The sequence below is a fragment of the Megascapheus bottae genome, chromosome 2 (assembly GCF_031878675.1).
Source record: "Megascapheus bottae isolate mThoBot1 chromosome 2, mThoBot2.hap1, whole genome shotgun sequence".
Taxonomy (NCBI): domain Eukaryota; kingdom Metazoa; phylum Chordata; class Mammalia; order Rodentia; family Geomyidae; genus Megascapheus; species Megascapheus bottae.
In genome coordinates this window covers 41,945,434-41,965,430 of record NC_143510.1, presented here as the reverse complement: position 1 = coordinate 41,965,430, position 19,997 = coordinate 41,945,434, and the positions used below count along the sequence as shown (strand labels likewise).

The 19,997-nt window shown below is 38.2% G+C and overlaps 1 protein-coding gene across 3 annotated transcripts in view; it reads left to right on the top strand.

Annotated features, from left to right (window-relative positions):
• The window catches only part of Yaf2 (YY1 associated factor 2), an 81,774-nt gene that overhangs the window by 2,900 nt on the left and 58,877 nt on the right, over positions 1-19,997 (top strand). The window contains exon 3 of one of the 3 annotated variants that reach the window (XM_090324430.1): positions 19,423-19,494. The exons of 1 other annotated variant lie outside the window; for it this stretch is intronic. In XM_090324430.1, the coding sequence (XP_090180556.1) occupies positions 19,423-19,494 (72 nt within the window). Of the gene's footprint in view, positions 1-19,361; positions 19,495-19,997 lie in introns of all 3 variants that reach the window. One more of the 3 variants, XM_090324435.1, reaches the window with a different exon arrangement.

Sequence of the window (19,997 nt, the reverse complement as noted above, 5' to 3'; positions counted from 1 at the left end):
AACCATGATCCTCAGATCTCAGCGTCTTCAGTAGCTAGGGTTACAGGTGTGAGCCTCTTTCGCCCAGCGAACTGAAATATCTTATGTCTCCAGTGTTGGCTTAGGTTTAGAGCAGGAGTGGTAAACCTTTTTTTTTTTCTTCTATTGTGGATCAAAAACAATTATCAATACAAGCTGGGTCACAGGTGGCTCACACCTGTAATCTTATCTACTCAGGAGACGGAGATCTAAGGATTGTGGTTCAAAGCCAGCCTGGGCACAAAAGTCTGTGAGACTCATACCCATTTAATCATCAGAAAACCAGAAATGGCACTGTGGCTCAACGTGGTAGAGCACTAGCCTTGAGATGAAGAGCCCAGGGACAGTGCACAGGCTCAGAGGTCAAGTTCATGACCACCGCCAACAACAACAAATTAAATTTAAAAAAATTACCAATACGGGCAGAAGGTTAAGAGTCTCATCATTCACCAAAATTATTTTGAACCCAGGAGAACCCAGCTCCCCAACTCTGACTTAGAGTATTTTTGTGTATCTTTGTTTGTTCTTTGTCCTTTTCAAAATGCTCAATAAGCATTAGTTAGGAATTCTCCTTTGTGGAAGCAGGAACTTTTAAAGTAGAGACAGTTAATATAATGGTAATCTTTGGTACTATTATTGCCTTGCTTGAAGCTATTAGAAACATACAGAAACTAGAAGAGCCTATATGTTTATTTGCAGGAAGGGACAGCAAGAAGCGGGGAAGCTGGGTTCCTTCCCCACAGCCAGTCTTGGGGTTAGAGGAACTCTGAGGTGGCAGCTCAGAAGAGAAGAAGTAGGCTGAATACCTGGCACCTGGAAGAAGGATGTTAGTGCACAGGGAAGTTAGCCCAGGATAGAGGCCCAAGGCCCACAAGGGGGCCTCTGACATTTGTACATGTGAGCTCTTGTAGATCCAAGTTTTAGTGGTGGAAACATTACTTGAGGACTCAGAGAGGCATTGTCATTTGGATTGAAACTAAAGAAGCTCTGGGCAACTCACCAGAAGTCTAAGGAACACTCTGTTCCTAAAAGTAAGTCATTAGAAATCTCTGCTTCTTCTTCCTTTCTCTGACTTTTCTCTTTTCAGGTTAGCTCTAAAGTAAGCCTAAGAGCTCTAATTTTTCTGTTTTCTTTTTTTTTTTTTTTGTGGGGCATAAGGCTTAAACTTTGAGCCTGAGTGCTGTCCCTGAGCTCTATAGCTCAAGGCTACCGCCCTGCCTCTTGAGCCATATAGCCCTACCTCCCATTTTATAGTGGTTAATTGGAAATAAGTCTGATGTTCTTTTTTTTTTTTCCCTTACATTCTATAGTGCCCTGCCTGACTTTGAACCTTGATCTTCAGATCTCAGCCTCCTGAATAGCTAGGATTATAGGTGTGAGCCACCGGTCTCAGCATTTTTCTGTTTTCTATGACTTTTCGTGCTGTTGTTTCTAATATTAAGAGTGAAATCCATGCGCAGAGAGAATAGGGGAACAAGGCATTGTCTTTAGGGCATTGATGGCACACACAGTGTTTCCCTCTCCACAAATGGCAGGAAAACAGGTTTTAAAGGACAGCAGAACACTATTGAGAAGCAAGAGTTCCAGTAGTTGGAAGAAATAATTCCCTAGAGCTGACATGTTAATTAGCAGTTAGGGAAATTTCAAGAATAAGACTGGTGAGAACCAAAGCAAGGACTGGAGAGCTGCAGAGCAGAAGGATGCAGCTTGCTAAGGCTTGTTTATGTGATCAATAGATGGGATTTTAATCCCTTGGGTCATACTGACCTCTAAACAGATTCTGTCTGCCTTGCCAGATGTTAGGGCAAGTCTAAGCCTTACTAAACATTTAAAAGTTTTTTTTTTTTTTTCCCCTTAAATATCCAGTGAAGATATCATCCATGGTTTCCTTTAGAAATTTTACGGAATGCACCACATACACATTTACACACATATACACATATAGATAGGTAGATGCATTTTTTTTTTCTTTAAGAAGATGTAGTTCAAGCTGGGTGCAGTGGCTCATGCCTGTAATCCTAGCTATTCAGGAGATTCAGATTTGAGGTTCAGAGCCAGCCCAGGCACAAAAGAACCTGAGACTCTTTATCTCCAATTAATCTCTAGAAAACAGGAAGTGGGGCTTAGCTCAAAGGGTCAGGCAATAGCCGTGAGCTGAAGAGGTCAGGGAGAGCTCCCAGGCCTAGTTCAAGCCCCATAAACTCCCCTCCCCCCAAAAAAATTAGTTCAAGTACTTTATATTGCATTGGGTCATATCATTCTGTAGAAAGGTTATATTGAAAGCATATAAGGAAAAAATATGATTTAATATAGCTTCAGTTCTTCAATTGCTTAATTGCATTCTTCTTATACTTCTTAACACTTTCTTATACTATTTCTGTGACTGGATTTCACTTTTGTACTTGATTTTAGTTTTAATTTGACTAATTCAATAAAAACTCTAAACTGTAAACAAGTACCTGAAATGTTCCAAATTTTGCTTTTGTTGGAAACAGTAATAAATATTAGACTGACAGAATGTCTTTTAAAAGAAAAAGGATGCAACAGTGACAAATCATTGTCAAAAGTCTGTTCAAGCTGGACGCCAGTGGCTCATACCTGTTATCCTAGCTACTCAGGAGACTAAGGTCTGAGGATTGCCATTCAAAGCCAGCCTAGACAAGAAAGTCCATGAGACTCTTATCTCCAGTGAACCACCAGAAAACCAGAAGTGGCACTGTGGCTCAGGTGTTAGAGCACTAGCCTTACTTGTAAGGCAGTAAAAGTGTCTCAAATACAAACATGAGAAATTTTATGACATTAACTATTCTGAATCAGTAGAAAACACCAGTCTGTGTAAAGACAATAAGACTAGCAGGAAAATACTTTATAACTTAATTTAGGTAAAAGATAACTTAGAAATACAAACTCCAAAGATGTTTGCTTTGATTTTTAACTGTGGTCTAAAGAGTAACCAATGAAATAATACCTAGTTGATAGGGTTTCAAATACAGCAGGTAATGTCACATTTTCTCAGGACTCGCTGTGATTGTTCTATTAGGTGTCTCATATGTTCTATAATAGAAAACTGTGGAAAAGATGTCACATAGTAGAAAAAGTACTAGTTCTTGTACTAAGAGCCTCATACCTCATTTGGGCCACTTCAACCTTCAGCAAATGATTATTGAATATTTTATTATACAAAGGCTTTTTTGAGTACTGGCTGTACAATGCTGGCAAAATGGTTATTTTGTTACTTCCTTTGTAAAATGTAGTGATTTTGTCAACAGAGAAACATTTTGAACTATCTCAGATCCAGTCTGAGATCCCTTCCCTTCCCTTTATTTTCCTTTCCTCTTTCTTTTCTCTCTTTTACATTCCCTCTCCTTCTCTTCCTTCTCTTCTACCTCCCTTCCTTCTCCTGCTCTTTATTTCTTCCTTTCTTCTTTGTTTATATTGGTTGTGGAGCTTGAACTCAGGGCCTGAGCACTGTCCCTGAGGTTCTTTTTTTGCCATGGCTAGTGCTCTACCACTTTGAGCCAGAGTGCCACTTCCCAGTTTCTTTATATGAGGTGGTAAATCTTTCCTTTATGGGCAAGCCTCAGAAATGTAGCCCTTTAAAGGATACATTGTTTACAACTGAAATTGTCCTGGCTAGGATCAAACTGTTGGTAAAAATTTTATTTCAGCTTTATAAAATGGGGAATAAATGGTCATATTTGCTTTCTTGCTTCCTCTGCCCCTCACCCTCCTCTGACATTCTTTTTGCCTTTTGCTAGTCCTGGGCCTTAAACTCAGGGCTTGAGCAATGATCCTGAGTTTTTGTACCATAACTCAACTTTAGCATTTTGTGCTTAGAGATGAGTCTCATGGACTTTTTGTAACAGGGCCAGCTTTGAATCTCCATCCTTACATCTCAGCCTCCTGAGTAGCTAGGATTAAAGATCTGAGCCACTTGGCTCCTGCTTGCTTTCTGTCTTTTAATTGGAGGTTTAGTATGATTAGGCACTTAAGGTTGGAGTAGGCCCTGATCCTTTCTTACTTCAGTAAGGTAACCTTTGCTATACTCTCTTCCTATTCCTGAAAGTTTCTCATTTGATTTTTTTCCTGTTATCTGAGGCTAGAGTACTCACTTTGGTTCTTGTTTCCAGGGAAATTGTAAGAATATTGGTTGCTTGGATAGTCTATAGTGGTGGCTGTGGAAGTGTGGAATTTGGAACCATAGGAGGTCCCCCTAAACCCTTCTTATGAAAGTTTATCTATGAGGTCTAAGCTATTTTCCTAACAATACTAAGCTGCATTTGCTTTTTCACTGTGTTGACAGTTGTAGTGCCTAGATTCAGAGATGCAACTTCATACACTTTAGTCTGAATCAAAGAAACAGCCCTGCAGGGCACACTGGTGGCTCACTCCTATAATCCTGCTCTGGAGGCTGAGATCTGAGGGTCACAATTCAAAACCAGCCTGGGCAGACAGTATTGTGAGACTCATCTCTAATTTAACAAAAAAAAAAAAGCCTGAGGTGGAGTTGTGGCCTCTATTGCTAGCCTTGAGCAAAAGAAGATCAGGGACAAAGTCCAGGCCCTGAATTCAAGCCCCAGAACCAGGACACAAGAAAAAGAGCTCTGCCGAAATGTCTATACCAGGGTGCCCATGGGGTACAAATGACATCAGTTTCAATGAAGCAGTGCAGTTGCTAGTTTTATTAACCCTCCCTCTTTCCCATTTGGTGAAATGGGAATTATACAGAGTATTTCTGCTTTGGTTGCTTCCAAAAAAAGGAAGATGTTTATGTAGCTATTAGAGTTCAAAGTAGCTGCTTTTTAAAAACTAGCTGCTTTTTGGGGTGGGAGTTTGGCCTAGCGGTAGAGTGCTTGCCTAGCATGCACTAAGACCTGGGTTCGATTCCTTGGTACCACATACTAGAAAAAAAAGCTGGAAGTGGTACTGAGGCTCAAGTGGTAAAGCTCTAGCCTTGAGAAAGTCCAAGGACAGTGCTCAGGCTCTGAGCTCAAGCCCAGGACTGGCAAAACAAACAAACAAACAACAAAAAAAAGCTAGCTGCATTTTCCAAAGAAAATTTTTTTCACTTGAAAGATTGCCTAGCAAACTATGGTTATTCAATTTTGGATATTTAGTAGATATTTTCTTGAAAGTGGATAGGGTAAATCTATCACTGCAATGGAAATAGTTGCTATTACTGGTTGTCAAGGATTTTAAAAAATTATTCAAGTAAAAATTTATTTATTTATTTATTTATTGCCAGTCCTGAACTCAGGGCCTGAGTACTGTCCTTGGGCTTTCTCAAGACTAGAACTCTACCACTTGAGCCACAGCACCACTTACAGCTTTTTCTATTCAAGCACTCTACCACTAGTCCAAACTCCAGGCCCTCAAGTAAAAATTTTGAATGCTAACAGCCACAGCAGTGAGCTTTGGAGCTTCTGAATATTGTTGTCATTTTGTTTGTCTATTTTTTCCTCTTTTCTTTTTGTCTTTGGTCTGCTTTTCTTCTAAGTACTATCTTGGGGCTTGCACTCAGTCCTCAGTGCTGTCCTTGACCTTTTTTCCCACAGCTCCATTTCTTCCTTTTTTGGTTAGTGTCTCTCTTCCTTCTGGGACTGGATTTGAACTTTGTTTCTCAGATTTCAGCCTCCTGAGACATAAGCCACTGGCTTTCAGCATCTTGTAAGTATTTTAATTGGTGGTCATATCTATGGATGAAACTTCTAATATTTTATCATGAAATATTAATATTTGGAAGGTTACATTCAGTGAACGAGTAGTTTCTAAGTATCTATGTATGTTACAAAACTACACATAGATACTCAGTTCAAAACACAGAAAACCAAAGGGCATTAAAGGAAACATGAAAACTTCTGATGTGGTTTCAGGATTTCACATTGCAACTAAACCTTTGGAACCTTATGAAAGAAGTATATTTTAGGAGATTGTCCTAGTGGTAGAGTGCTTGCCTAGCATGTACGAAGCCCTGGTTTCGATTCCTTGGTGCCACATACATAGAAAAAAACTTAAAGTGGTGCTGTGGCTCAAGTGGTAGAGCGCTAGCCTTAAGAAAACCCAAGGACAGTGCCCAGGCCATGAGTTCAAGCCCCAGGACTGGCAAAAAAAAAAAAGTATAGTCACAGTGATATGAAAAAACTGTTAAAGCCAGGAATGGCTTTAATTTCAGCACTTGGGACCAGAAAGCAGTAGGATCCATGTTCAAAACCAGCTGGGATCACAAAGTGAGACCTTGTCTTAACATAAATAGAATAAATAAAGCTATTATAATACTTTATCTGTTTTTCAACTATATGCCTGTGGAAGTGCAAATATACTTTTTTGGGGGGGGACTCAAAAACACATTGTTACAAATTGAATGCATAAACAGATACGACATTCTAGATATCTTTTGTTAAGCCAGATATATTTAGGGGAAATTGTTTTTCTTTTGAAAAGCATTGGTATTTTTCTGTAAAATCATGTGATTAAATTGTAATGTGGTTTATTATTATTACTTTATTTTGTTTTTTATTTTATTGTTGGTTGTCAGGCTTGAACTCAGGGCCTGGATACTGCCTCCGAGCCTCTCTGTGCTCAAGGGTTGGGCTCTACCATTTAAGTCATAGTGCCACCACTACTACTGCTACAACTACAGTTACTTCTTGCTGTTATTATTTTATTATTATTTTGGTGGTGGTGGTGGTCCTGGGGCTAAACTCCAGACCTAAGCTCTTCTGCTTAGGGCTAGTTCTCTGCCACTTTACTTTGAGCCACAGTGCCACTTTGGTTTTCTGATGGTTAGCTGGAGATAAGAATCTCAGAATTTCCTGCCTGGGCTGGCTTTGAACTGAGCTCCTCAGCCTTCTGAGTAGGTAGGATTGCAGGTGTGAGCCACCATTACCCAAGAGGTTTTTTTGTTATTTTACTTTTTGAGTTTTTCCCTCCTTTGTTGCTGTTTTTGACTTTTGTACTTTTTGTCTTGTGTGTAAGTTTATTTGTTTCGGGGAGGATGGGTGGGGGGAAGTACAGAAATGGTTGGGACAAAAGATGAACTAATGTAGCAGTGATACTCACAAGACACTATGTTGAGAACAGCTGTACAACTTGGGGGGTCGGGAAAGGAAGATTGGTCGGGAAAGGAAGATTGGGAGAAAAAGAGGGAAGAGGAGACACTGTTCATAAAGAAATATAGTAGGCCGGGAGGATGGCCTAGTGGTAGAGTGCTTGCCTAGCATGCATGAAGACCCGGGTTCTATTCCTCGGTACCATATACTTAGAAAAAAGCCAGAAATGGTGCTGAGGCTCAAGTGGTAGATCTTTAGCCTTGAGAAAGTCTAAGGACAGTGCTCAGGCCCTGAGCTCAAGCCCAGGACTGGCAAAAAAAAAAAAAGAAAAGAAAGAAAGAAAAAGAAATATAGTCATTACCTGACTTATGTAACTGTAACCCCTCTGCAAATCTCTTTTACAATTAAAAAAACAAAAAGGCAGGATTTTGGGCCGGGAGTTTGGCCTAGTGGTTAAAGTGCTTGCCTAGCATGCATGAAAGACCCGGGTTCGATTCCTTGGTACCACATATATAGAAAAAGCCGGAAGTGGTGCTGAGGGTCCAGTGGTAGAGCTCTAGCCTTGAGAAAGTCCAAGGACAGTGCTCAGGCCCTGAGCTCAAGACCAGGACTGGCAAAAAAAAAAAAAAAAAAAAAGGGCAGGATTTCATTATGTAGCCCAGGCTTGCCTTGAACTCATGTTCCTCCTGCCTCCTAGGTGCGAGGATTACAGGTATGTACCCACCATGCCTGGCTTATTCTTATTTGTTAATTAGTTTTTGTTGATCATGGAGCTTGAACTCAATGCCTGGGTATTATCCCTAAGTTGTCTTGCGCAAGACTAGTGCTCTGCCACTTTGAGCCAAAGATCCACTTTGGTTTTCTGGTAATTAATTGGAGATAGACATGAGAATCTCCTAGTCTCTCCTGCCCAAGCTGCCTTTGAATCATGATCCTCAAATCTTAGCCTCCTGAGTAGCTATGGTTATAGGCATAAGCCTCTAGTCCTGGCTGGTTATTATTTTTAAAATGAACTAATATGTATGTTTACTTTTTGTGTTGCTGGGGATAGAACCCCAGGCCTCATGCATACTAAGCAATTATCCTACTACTGAACTGAATTCCTGGTTCTTGCTTTTATTTCTAGCATAATAACTATATATGACTCACATAAACAAAAATCTCTTTAAAATTTAAGAGTGTAAAGATATGTTGAGATCAAAATGTTTGTGAACTACTTAATGTTCCAGGGTTTTACTCACATGAGTTTCTGTAGACAGTGGATTGGCTGTTAGAAGACACTCTTTCTTTCCTTTATTTTTTTCTGTATGCCTTGTCTCTCAGAACAAATCAGATACCTTATTAAACTTAGTGGCCTAATCTCAGTCTTTTAGTGTCACCTCTGTGGTACTTTGTGTTGGTGTCTTCCTCCAACCCCCAGTCCTGAGGCTTCCTCAGTCCTTGAGCTTTCTCCAGGCTAATGCTCTACCACCTGAGCCACAGAACCATTTCTGGCTTTTTCTGATTATGTAATACCGAGGAATCAAAACCCAGGACTTTGTGTATGCTAGGCCAGCACTCTACCAGTAGGCTACACTCCTGGCCTCATGTTGGTGTCTTTTAAGTCAAAACACTATTTCCTTGTCATTCCTATTTCCTAGTAAGTTTCTAAAGTTAAATCGCTGCTTAACCATGTCTGACTTCTGTATACCTTTCTTGATGTGTTATAAACTCCTTTCCGGAACCTAAGCTACAAACCATCATTGTCTCAGCTTTGATTCTATTGTCACTCATGTACAGTCTTTTTCTAGATTGTCTTAAAGCTATCCTTTTTCCAGTTTAATGTGTTACAATTCAGAAGCCCCTATCATTTTTTTTCCATGAGCATCCCTGAAAGCTAACATCTTGTCTTTGAAACCAGTTATTGGTCTTTACATATTAAAAAAAAAATTCAAGCATCTCAAATGCTGCTGAATAAATGATGAGCTCCTGAGCATGATATTCAAGGTTATAATGATGTTTAAACAACCTGTGTAGCCTCATTTCCTGCTGCTTCTCCCACTCAGTCCTGTGCTGTATCAGCACTGAAATGAGAGAGGAGATGACTTACAAGAGTCGGCTCTTTGGTTAACCCGGCAATTTTTTTGTTGTTGTTGTTATCCGAATAGTTCTCCAAGGTCCATTTATGATTCCTACTTGTATTCAAACATTTATCAAGCTGTAGTTTCATTAGGTGCCTGTATCTTCTTCCTTGCTATGCTGTGAGTTCAAGAGAAATTGAAATTTTTCATTATCTTTTTCATAGGTGCTTGGCAGAGTGCCTGGGAAATAGTAGTTACTCAGTAGAGATTTGTTGAAGGAGGTATAAGAGTATTAAAACAGGTCTTGAGTTAAAAAAAAAAAGATAACTTTTGAGAAAGTAGGAATTCTGATACAGGATATGCAAGTCATATTTGGAAAATAACCTTTCTGTGTACATGGTGAAGTATTAGAAGTGGTAGTGAGCAAAAGTCTAGAATTCTGCACAGGTGTACTGGGCATGTATCATATACCTTGAATCACACTTAGACTACAGAAGTGTAGCTCACTCTCAGTTCCAGCCATCCTAAGAGTTTAAATCCCGAATCAGAAGATAAATCATACTTGCTAACAAGCAAGCACAAGATGGAGTTGAAATTATGTTTTCCAACATATGCTAATTTTTGGAGAAGACTTGTTCTTGGATTAACTGTGAATTCAGTTAATATAACCATTGTTAGTGAAGCACTTTAGATAAAATATGTCTCAGCATTATGGCCAGTTTCCAATATGAAAAGCTTCTCTCCTGAGAGGTTTCATACAAGTGATCTTTTTTGAAACAGCTTCTACTTTATTGCTGGTTAAAGTGCTCTCACAAATGTGCATTCGTTTCTCCCTTTCTCTCCTCTCTCTCTCCCTTTCTTCCCTCTGTATGTATCTATAGAATATGGATATATTGGCTAGAGAAACTGTTGTTGTTGTTTGTAATTTTTTATTATTTGGTCATGGGGCTTTAACTCAGGGCCTGGGCACTGTTCTTGAACTTTTTCACCCAAAGCTAGTGCGCTACTATTTTGAGCCACAGCTCCACTGTGGTTCTCTGATGGTTAATTTGAGGTAAGTCCCTGCCTGGGCTGGCTTTGAACCATAATCCTCAGATCTCAGCCTCATCACAGGCATGAGCCATTGGTGCCTGACTGACTGGTGTTTTTAGGATATTAGTTACTATGTAATGGAGGATTTTAGTAGTCTAAAATTTTCTACCATATCTGACATATATTTGTCTGGTCTCTGACAAATATATGTCAGATGGTTTGTATTGCTACATATATATAAATATATGTGTATATATATATATTTAATACTTAAGAAATCCCAATGTGTTGGGCATGATGGAGCACACTAGAATATCAGCACTTGGGAGGCTCAGAACAGGAGCTCCTGATCATGGATTTGAGGCTAGTCTGGCCACAAAATAAATTACTCTAAAAAATATGGTATGGGAGTTTGGCCTACTGGTAGAGTGCTTACTTAGCATGCACAAAGACCCAGATTTGATTCCTCAGTATCACATATATAGAAAAAGCCAGAGCTGGTACTGTGGCTCAAGTGATAGACCTCTAGCCTTGAGAAAGACCAAGGACAGTGTTTAGGCCTGAGTTCAAGCCCCAGCACTGGCAAAAAAGAGAGATTAAATATATATGTGTGTGTGTGTGTGTGTATGCACCTGGCTCTTATGGCTTGTACTTAGAATCCTGAGATCTGAGAACACCAGTTCGAACTCAATTCTGGCAGGAAAATCCATGAGATTCTTACCTCCAATTAAATATCAAAAAAACAAAAAATCTGGAAGTGGGGTGTGGTTCAATTCATAGAGCATTAACTTTCAATGTAAAAGCTATGGGATGGTACCCAGGCCCTAAGTTCAAGACCCAGTACTGACAAAAAAAAGAAAGAGAGAATATTTTAGACAGTTATCTTTGGAAAATAAGATAATTTTATAATAGATAAAGAGTAGTGGTGCATATATTTAATCTGAGCAACTCCAGGCAGATATCAGGAGGATAATGGTTCAAAGCCATCCTGGGCATAGGCAACCTTGTCTGAAAAGTAACTAAAGCAAATGATGGCTATGGGCATGGTTCAAATGGTAGAGTCCTACCTAGCAAGCTTCGGTTCAAACTCTAGTACTGCCATAAAAGAAAATAATCTCCTTTTTTTTTTTTCTTTTTTTTTTTTTTTAAAGTCAGGCTTGGGCAGGAACTCAGGGCCTGAGCACTGTCCTTGGGCTTTTTCAGGCTACTGCTTCCCTCCACCCCCCAGGATTAAACATTTCTTATTTAATAAACCTGTGTGGCAAAATCTTGACAGTCATTAACCTGTTCTTACCATTCTGTTTAGCATAGGCTAGCTTGATTGATTAGTTTTTGCCTTGTTCAAGATTTGAAGCTTTCTTGTGAAGCTTTTCATCCCTCCTTCTCTGTGTCTTTTTCTTTTACCTACTCATTTTCTTAGTCACATTTGCCCTTTTTTTTTTAAGGTCTAGGCTAGAAAGGCTCAGAGCCACATAATTAATAAGAAGTCGCACAATTTAACAAATGAAATATATATTAAATTTGAATGTCATCAAATTATGTATTTCTTTGTTACCAGTTTTCAGTAGTATAGCTTACATTTTAGTGTAATCTTGTTCTCTTACACTTATGTGGGACTTTATTATATATTCATATTCTTAGTCTATGAAACTGTCTGATTTGCTGGGTGCTGATGGCTCACACATACAATCTTAGCTATTCAGGAAGCTGAGATCTCAGGATCACCATTCGAAGCCAGTCCCCACAGGATAGTCTATGAGATTCTTATCTTCAATTAACTACCAGAAAACCAGAAGTGGCACTGTGTCTCAAGTGGTAGAGGCTGCAGCACCCAGACCAAGAGTTCAAGCCCTACAACTGACAAAAGAGAAAAAAAAAAAAAAAACAGGCTAGAACAAGACTTGGTGCCTCTACCCTATAATCTAAGCTGCTTGAATAATGGATATCAGGGATCACAGTTCTAGGCCAGACTGATCATAAAAATGTTCCAATGTGTGTATGGGATGGGGGGAGTTCCAGTGGCTATTATCCCAGGTAAGGAGGAAGAACTATGGCTGGGTGCAGTAGGGTGTACCTGTCATCTCCAGCAACACAGGGGAGCACAATAGAAGTCATAGTCCAGGCTGGTCCCTGAATAAAGTGAGACTCTTTAATTTGAAAATAACCAAGGTAAAAAGGAGATGGAGGCATGGATCAAGTAGTACAGTATTTGTCAAGTGAACTCCCAGATTTCAAACCTCAGTACCCCCCCCCCAACAGCAAGTTAACAGCAATCAAATATCCAAGTGGTGATGTAATGACAAACATAGACATATACTTAGGGGTATAGCAATACTTACTTTGTGAAACATTTAGGTTATAGTGGAATAGTTAATAAAAACCAGAGCATAGGATAAAAGTATTTTCTACTGAAAATGACATTTTCCATAAATTGCTTCAAGGATACCTTTATTTTTACTTCCCCTTCTTTCCTACCCTGTGTATGTAATACATGGGAGAAAGAGAATGACAGTGAATGAGAATCCATTAATGACTTACACCTCTCAATATCCAGATGTTTACAATCAAATAAATACTTGGGCTAAAACAGTATGCTTTGACATCTAGGATATACCGTGCTAGTATAGCAGTAAATAGTGTGTCAGATTTAAGGATGGTTCACCTAAACCAGCGGGATTTCTGTTTTGACTTACTTTTTTTTTATTTGCGTGAGTATGTTCTTCCCCTCCCCCCACCCATCACTGTCACTGTGTCCTTTTCAGTATCATGCCCTAACTCCCTATGTCCTATAGTTTTCTTTCTTTAGTATTGTTCAGGCATTATCGCTCTCAAAATGTGTTCCCTTGTCCCTAGGCTGCAATAAATGCTCTTATACTTAAAGTGTTCTATACAAAAAAAGTGATGATGGTATTTACATAGTGCATTAAAAATATGTTGGTTTTGTTTCTTTCAACCTTCCTGGACTGTCGTCTGGGACCAAGTCTGTGAACCACGTTTCAGTTTAAATCCATCTTGCCATTGTACTTTTTGGTGATGAGTAAATACAAGAAATACAGTGAATTTAGGGTAATTTTTTGTTAATAATAATGATTATAATACTATTAATAAAAATTCTCAGTGCTTGTTTCAGTGTCTTTTATAGGAAGCAATGCTCAGCTGAATTGCAAAGGCCTTTATTATTTATCTGTTTAAAACTTTGTTGTAGGATTTTTCTTTTCTTTTATTGTTGGAATAATGTATAGAGAGGTTACAGTTACATTTGTTAGGTAGTAGGTGCATTACTTCTTGTACATTGATACCCCTTCTCATGTTTTTGTTCCCTTGTGCCTCCCCCCACTCCCAGGATATTTCTTGAAAGGGAAACTTTAAATGTCCAATAGGTCAATAGAGAGTTGTTTTAGCTTCTGGAAGCTAGAACTTACCTACTTAGTATTTTCATTTTCAAAGGCTTTTCATAGAAGTTTAGATATTAGTGCCTTGTCCATCCAGTAGTAATCAAAAAACAGGGATATGTGTTGCTTCTTATATTTTCATTTTAGAACTTGTCAGCAGTTTGAATAACCAGTTGATTATTAGTTCTTGATTGGATTGGACACTGGTGGCATACACCTGTAATCCTAGCTATTTAAGAGGCTGCAATCAGCAGGATCTTGGTTTAATACTAACCCAGAACCAGGTAATACAGGATTCTCAACTAGGAGTTGGATGTAGTGGCATATGCCTGTAATGCTTCCAACGATAGGAAGCCCCATTTGGTAAATCTCAGTCTAGAAATACACCTGGACAGGAAGCAAGCTGTCTCAAAAGCCAGCACAAAAATGGAGTAGGGGTATGTCACAGTGATAGAATACCTGCATAGGAAGCACAAGGCCCTGAATTTAAATCCCAGTACGGAAAAAAAAAAATCAGGTATTAGAACATGGAAACAACTTGCACAAATGTGTCTAGTAATTTTAAAGTCTCTTTACTAAAAAGTAAATCCAAATTGATGGTTTATAGGATGATTACAATGGTAAGAGTAATTTACCTAGTAACTGTATAGAATGTTTCATGAACTCTATTTAAACTATATGTATTTTAAAAATTATTAATATTTAGTGGTACTGGTACTGTAGTAGTTCAGTGTGTGTGTGTGTGTGTGTGTGTGTGTGTGTGTGTGTGTGTGTTTCTAGGGATTGTACCCTAGACCTCAAACATGTTAGGGAAGGCCTCTATCACCAAGATATAACATTCAACATTTTTTTTGTCGGTATTGTTGTTATTTTGAGATAAAATAACTAGAAGATAATACTGTTTCTGGATGGTTGTGATATATGGCTAGTTTCTGGGTATTATTTCTAAATAATTTACTTATGTGAATTAATTCCCACAATTATTCTGTGAACTGGGTTCTGTTGTCACATTTTTCATTTTAGAAATGAATGCAGTTTTACCATCTTTCATCTAGATAAATGGATAAATAAGAAAATAGTGTTGGGTAAATAGTGTTGTTTTTAAAAAGTTTATTTTGGGGGGGCTGGGAAGAAGTCATGGAATGAAACTTGAGAGAAAGGAGATTTTCTTTTTCTTTTCTTCTTTTTATTTCTTTGCTACTCCTGGGGCTTGAACTCAGGGCCTGACTACTGTCCTTAGGCTTTCTCAAGGCTAGAGCTCTGCCACTTAAGCCACAGAACTACTACTGCTTTTTTTCTATGTATGTGGGACAAGGGAATCAAACTGGGGTCTTTGTGTATGCTAGGCAAGCACAAACTCTTGGCCCCAAAAGGAGATTTTTGATTAGGAAATTAGATGATATTTATAATTTGCGGGACTTTGGAGGAATGTAAGTATACATGGAATTATATATAAGTATAATAGGGTGTAAGATACAATCAACCTAATAGATTATATTTTATACAAAAAAAGGCAAACTATCCATCTTCTAGTGTCAGTTTATAACTCATATGACCTCTAAAGCTCTTCTCCTTTGGGTGATAATGATAGTAAAAGGTCATACTAAAAAAAAGAAGATCATGCAAGATTCTGCACTTTACCTATGATGGACTAACAGACCTAAAAACAAAACAAAACAATGCAATTTCTCTAAATAATATCCTTTAGTAGGTTAATTTATAGTTTTTTAAAAAAAAGTCTTATTTGGGTTAATTGAAAATTCAGCTCAGTCATATATCTGTTTATCTTTGTGTGTATTTATACACAATTCTTATTTGAACCATCAGTGATGTCACTTAAATATATACAAACACAAGTATATGATGTTAAACTTGGTTACACTGTTGACAGAATTCCCAATCTAATCTACCTGCAAATTCATCAAAACCCATTGTAATAGTCAAACCATGGGTAGTTGTGGAAGTAAAGGTTATTTATCACATTCTAAGCAAAACAGATTCTTCATAAGTTCATGTTAATTGTTGTTGTTCTGGTCCTGGAGCTTGAGTTTTGATCCTGGGCACTATCCCTGAACTTCTTTTGCTCAAGGTGAGCATTCTACCACTTGAGCCACAATGCTACTTCGGGCTTTTTTGAGTAATTTATTGGAGATAAGAGTCTTACAGAGTTTCCTGCCCAGTCTGGCTTCTAGCCTCAATTCTCAGATCTCAGCCTTCTCAGTAGCTAGGATTGTAGGTGTGAGCCACCCGTGCCCAGCTCATGTTAACTTTGTGAGGCAGCTTTTCCTTAGTAAAATGTTTTATTTTGGTTTGATTACTAAGGAATGCCAGTTTCTTGATGAGCTTATTGTTAAGAGTCACATACAAGATACTTTTAATCAAAGTATCCTAGTCTCTGAACATATTTTTTCTTCTGAGGTCTTTTGATAATCCATTTTAGGCTGAAGTTGTAACATGTATGCATGAAGTCCTAGGCTCAACCTTGATCACACACACAGACACAAAATCTTAGTTGAGTTTATGAAAAGATAACAACAACAAAATAAATTTTTCAGTGCCAGTCTGTCTTTAAGTTTCCCTTTGATTCCCTTAAAATATTTTCAAGTTTTTTAAAAAAATATCATAGTGATAAATAAAGGGGTCACAGTTACATTCATAAGGTATATTACTTTTTGAGCATTGTTACCCCTTCCCACGTTTTTCCTTCCACTTTTCCTCTTCCCACCCTTCCCAAGTAGAGTATATATTGTCTTGTGAATATTGCTGTTGCACTGGTTCATCCTTTGACCTTTGACTCATCTTGTTTTTCCCTTTCCCTTCCCTAATTCAAATAAGAAAATAAATGAACATACAATACATCAGGTACCAAAGTCAGATACAACAACAACAGGAGATAAACCATAAGGGAAAGAAAAAAGAAAAAAATAAGAAGAAAAAAGTAAAGAAATATTGTCTCATAGAGCATTAGAGTTTATTTAATTTTATTTTTATTCTGGCATTGGTTCTTAAACTCAAGTTCTCCCTCTCTGGCTGAGCTGGCACTCTACCGTTTGAGCCATACTCTACTTCTGACTTTTTGCTGGAGATAAGAGTCTTACTACTGCCTGGGCTGGCTTTGAAATGTGATCCTCAGATTACAGCCTCCTCAGCAGCTCGGATTATATACGTGAGTTACCACAGCCTCACTGGAAAGATATTTTGATTTTCATATGCAATGTATTTGATTCTAAGTTTGTATTTTAAATGTAAATGGAGGCAACATTTGCTAAAAATAAAATCTGAAAACTGGAGGCTGGACATGATGGCATAAGCCTATAGTCCCAGCTCTCTGGGAGTTGGGGGCAGGAGGATACAGAGGCTAAGGCCAGCCCAGGCAAGGGTAGTGAGATCTGTCCCCAAAGCAGAGTAAATACTTACAACACATGTATGAAAGCAGAATAATGAAGATTGGTTAAAATTATTTTTAAAAGGTTAAGAAAAGAATAGAGGGGGTAAATTTCAACAGAGTACATTGCATGCATGTATGGAAATACCACAATGAAACCTTTCGTCCAATTACTAGATACTCATGAGTGAATGGGACAGGAAGTGGTGCTGTGGCTCAAAGGATAGTGTGGTAGCCTTCAGCTAAAGAGCTCAAGGACTGCATCCAGGCCCAGAGTTAAAGCCCCACAACAGACTAAAACACAACAACAACAACAACAAAATGAGTGAACGGGACAGAAAAAGAGGAAGTGGGGAGGGAGAGAAACTGGAGACATGGCTCAAGTAGGAGAGAGAAAAAAGAAAATTACCATTTAGTTTATAAATGACATAGTTTATCCTAGCTTATACTATTAAGAAAAAATGTTTGAATTACTGTACCTATAATCCAAATAGTAGCAGTATTTTCTTGTGCCATGTAAATAAATATTCTTCAGTTAACTCTACAAGTGAAGGAATACTCTAGTTAACTAAAAACATAACATATCTCATATGGACCTTTTAAAGTGCTCGCTTCCTCTCCCTCTTCCACTCCCTCCCTCCCCCTTCTCCTCCCACCTCTCTCTCTCTCTCATATAAGGTCTTGCTGGGCAGCCAGGAAGGTTTCAAACTTGTAGTCCTCCTGCCTTAGCCCAATGTTGGTATTACAGGCATGGGATATTTATCTTTATTATTACAATAAGAAATGGGAATTGTGTATCAATCCTGTTAACCTGCTGCTGTAACAAAATGTCTGAAGTGGGATACTTGATAATGAAAAAAAGTTTATTTCAATTTTAGGTTGAAATCTCATGTTCTGACAGTTACTGTTCAGCCAGATGATCTCTTTGGTCTCCTGTAAGGACCTCGTGGTGAATGACATCATAGTGTTAGGATCAGGTGCACAAAAATATCACATTCTGAGACAATGCCAGAGATTGGGGAAAGGCCAGTCTTGCTCTTAAAACAATTTTTTTTTATAATAACTTCGCCGTCTGAGAATGACACTTCCAGTGACTGTTTTCCTTTCCACTGGGTCCTACCTCTTAGTGCTTCCATTGCTTCTCACTGAGAACCAAACTTTCAGCTCAGGAACCTTTCTTTGGGACACATTAAATCGCATCAAGCTCATAGCAGTGTACTACCCTGGTTAATAAATGAGCCACTTAGAAGTAAAGATATTCATTAGTAGTAGTATACCTAAACAGTCAGATTTGTAGAAAAATGGATATAATATATAGAACAATTGGAATCCTAAAACTAAATAAGAATCTAGCAAAAATCTTGGCAAGTATACTGTCATTCTTTATTAAATACAAATTAATAAGAATGGAATATAAGATTTCATTAGAATTTGTGAAGTAGAATGGTGATTTATGGAGTATGGAGAATTTTGTCCTATTCTGTTTGTTTTCTGGTACCAGGGTTTGAACTCAAAACTTTGTGCTTACTTTTGGCTTGCTTACTTGGGCTTGGTACCCTGTCACTTGATCCATGCTTGCAGCATGCCTTTTTGATGATTAATTGGAGATGGAATCTCATAAACTTTTCTTCCTTGGGTGACTTATAACTATATCCTTAGGATCCCAGCCTCCTGAGTAGCTAGGATTACAAGCTTGAGCTGAAAAATAAATGATTAAGACTTTTATGGAGTGATAAATAGGAAATATATTGATACTTTTAAAGTTTAAGAACATCATTAGCCACCCATGGCAACTATATATAATTTCATATAAGCCACACTAATGGCTAACAATTTTAAGAAATGGTAGGTTTAATGCAACTATTTATTCCTGTACTAATACTGAAGACATAGTGAAATAGTTTGATAGCCGATACTGTTGTGTGCCAAAATACTGCAGTCATTATGTTGGACATTTTATCATTTTATTATCTATCTATCTATCTATCTATCTATTATCTATCTATCTATCTATCTATCTATCTATCTATCTATCTATCTGCCAGTCCTGGGGCGTGAACTGAGGATCTCGGCACTGTCTTTGGGTTTTTTTCTCAAGGCTAGCACTCTACCACTTGAGCCGCAGCACCACTTCCATTTTTTTTTTCTGTGTAAGTAGTACCAAGGAATCGAACTTAGGGCTTTGTGCATGCTAGGCAAGCACTCTACCACTAGGCCACACTCCTGGTTCATGTTGGACATTTTAAAAAGCTGAAAACATTTAACTTTTGTTGTGTTGCTGATTCCAGTAGCTTCTCTTGATACTGGTTAGGAAGATGTGCACCCATATCCATAATAGGTCTCTGGTGAACTTAACATCTTTCTCCTGATGTTCTACAGGTGTTAGTAATCTCAACTAAAATAAATAATCTTCTTATTCTGATAGAGAAGAAAAAACTGGATCACTTACCAGTAACTGGAGTTCTCCCATTGGGTAATCTCCACAGATCCACATTCTTTGAAGTTATTGTGAGTGCCTCGAGGACCAAGGAACCGTTGAAATTTCCAATTTCAGGAAGGTAAGCAAGTGCACTGAAGCATGTCTCTAGCATCTCCCAAACCCCTGCCCCCCACTTTCTTACATATACATCTGTACTGCATGCCCCCTCAGTTCCAGTGGATGGCCATCAGGAAGACTCATGCTGGACAGAAGGGCAAGAGAGGTGGATCTGTGAGGGAAAAGACCCAATAGGAGAACTCAAGTTACTGGTAAGTAACCTGGTTTTCATAGACTTGAGACTTTTTCTCTCAAATTTCTTCTCTTTAGAAGGGCTTCATAGAAAGGACGTTGTTTGGAGTAGCTTCTTTTTGTAATGTGCGATATGAATTATGAAAATTATTATGTGGATGATATAGAAATTGTTGCATGAATAAAGAGTATGACTTTAAGATAATTACTTCATAATTGTTTAAAAAACAAGCAGTAGCTTTTGGTAAATAGTGTAATGGCTCTAAAAGAATATAGAAAGCTTCATGTTGGATTTTTTATTGAATTTGTTTATAGTGCTATATTTAGTGAAAT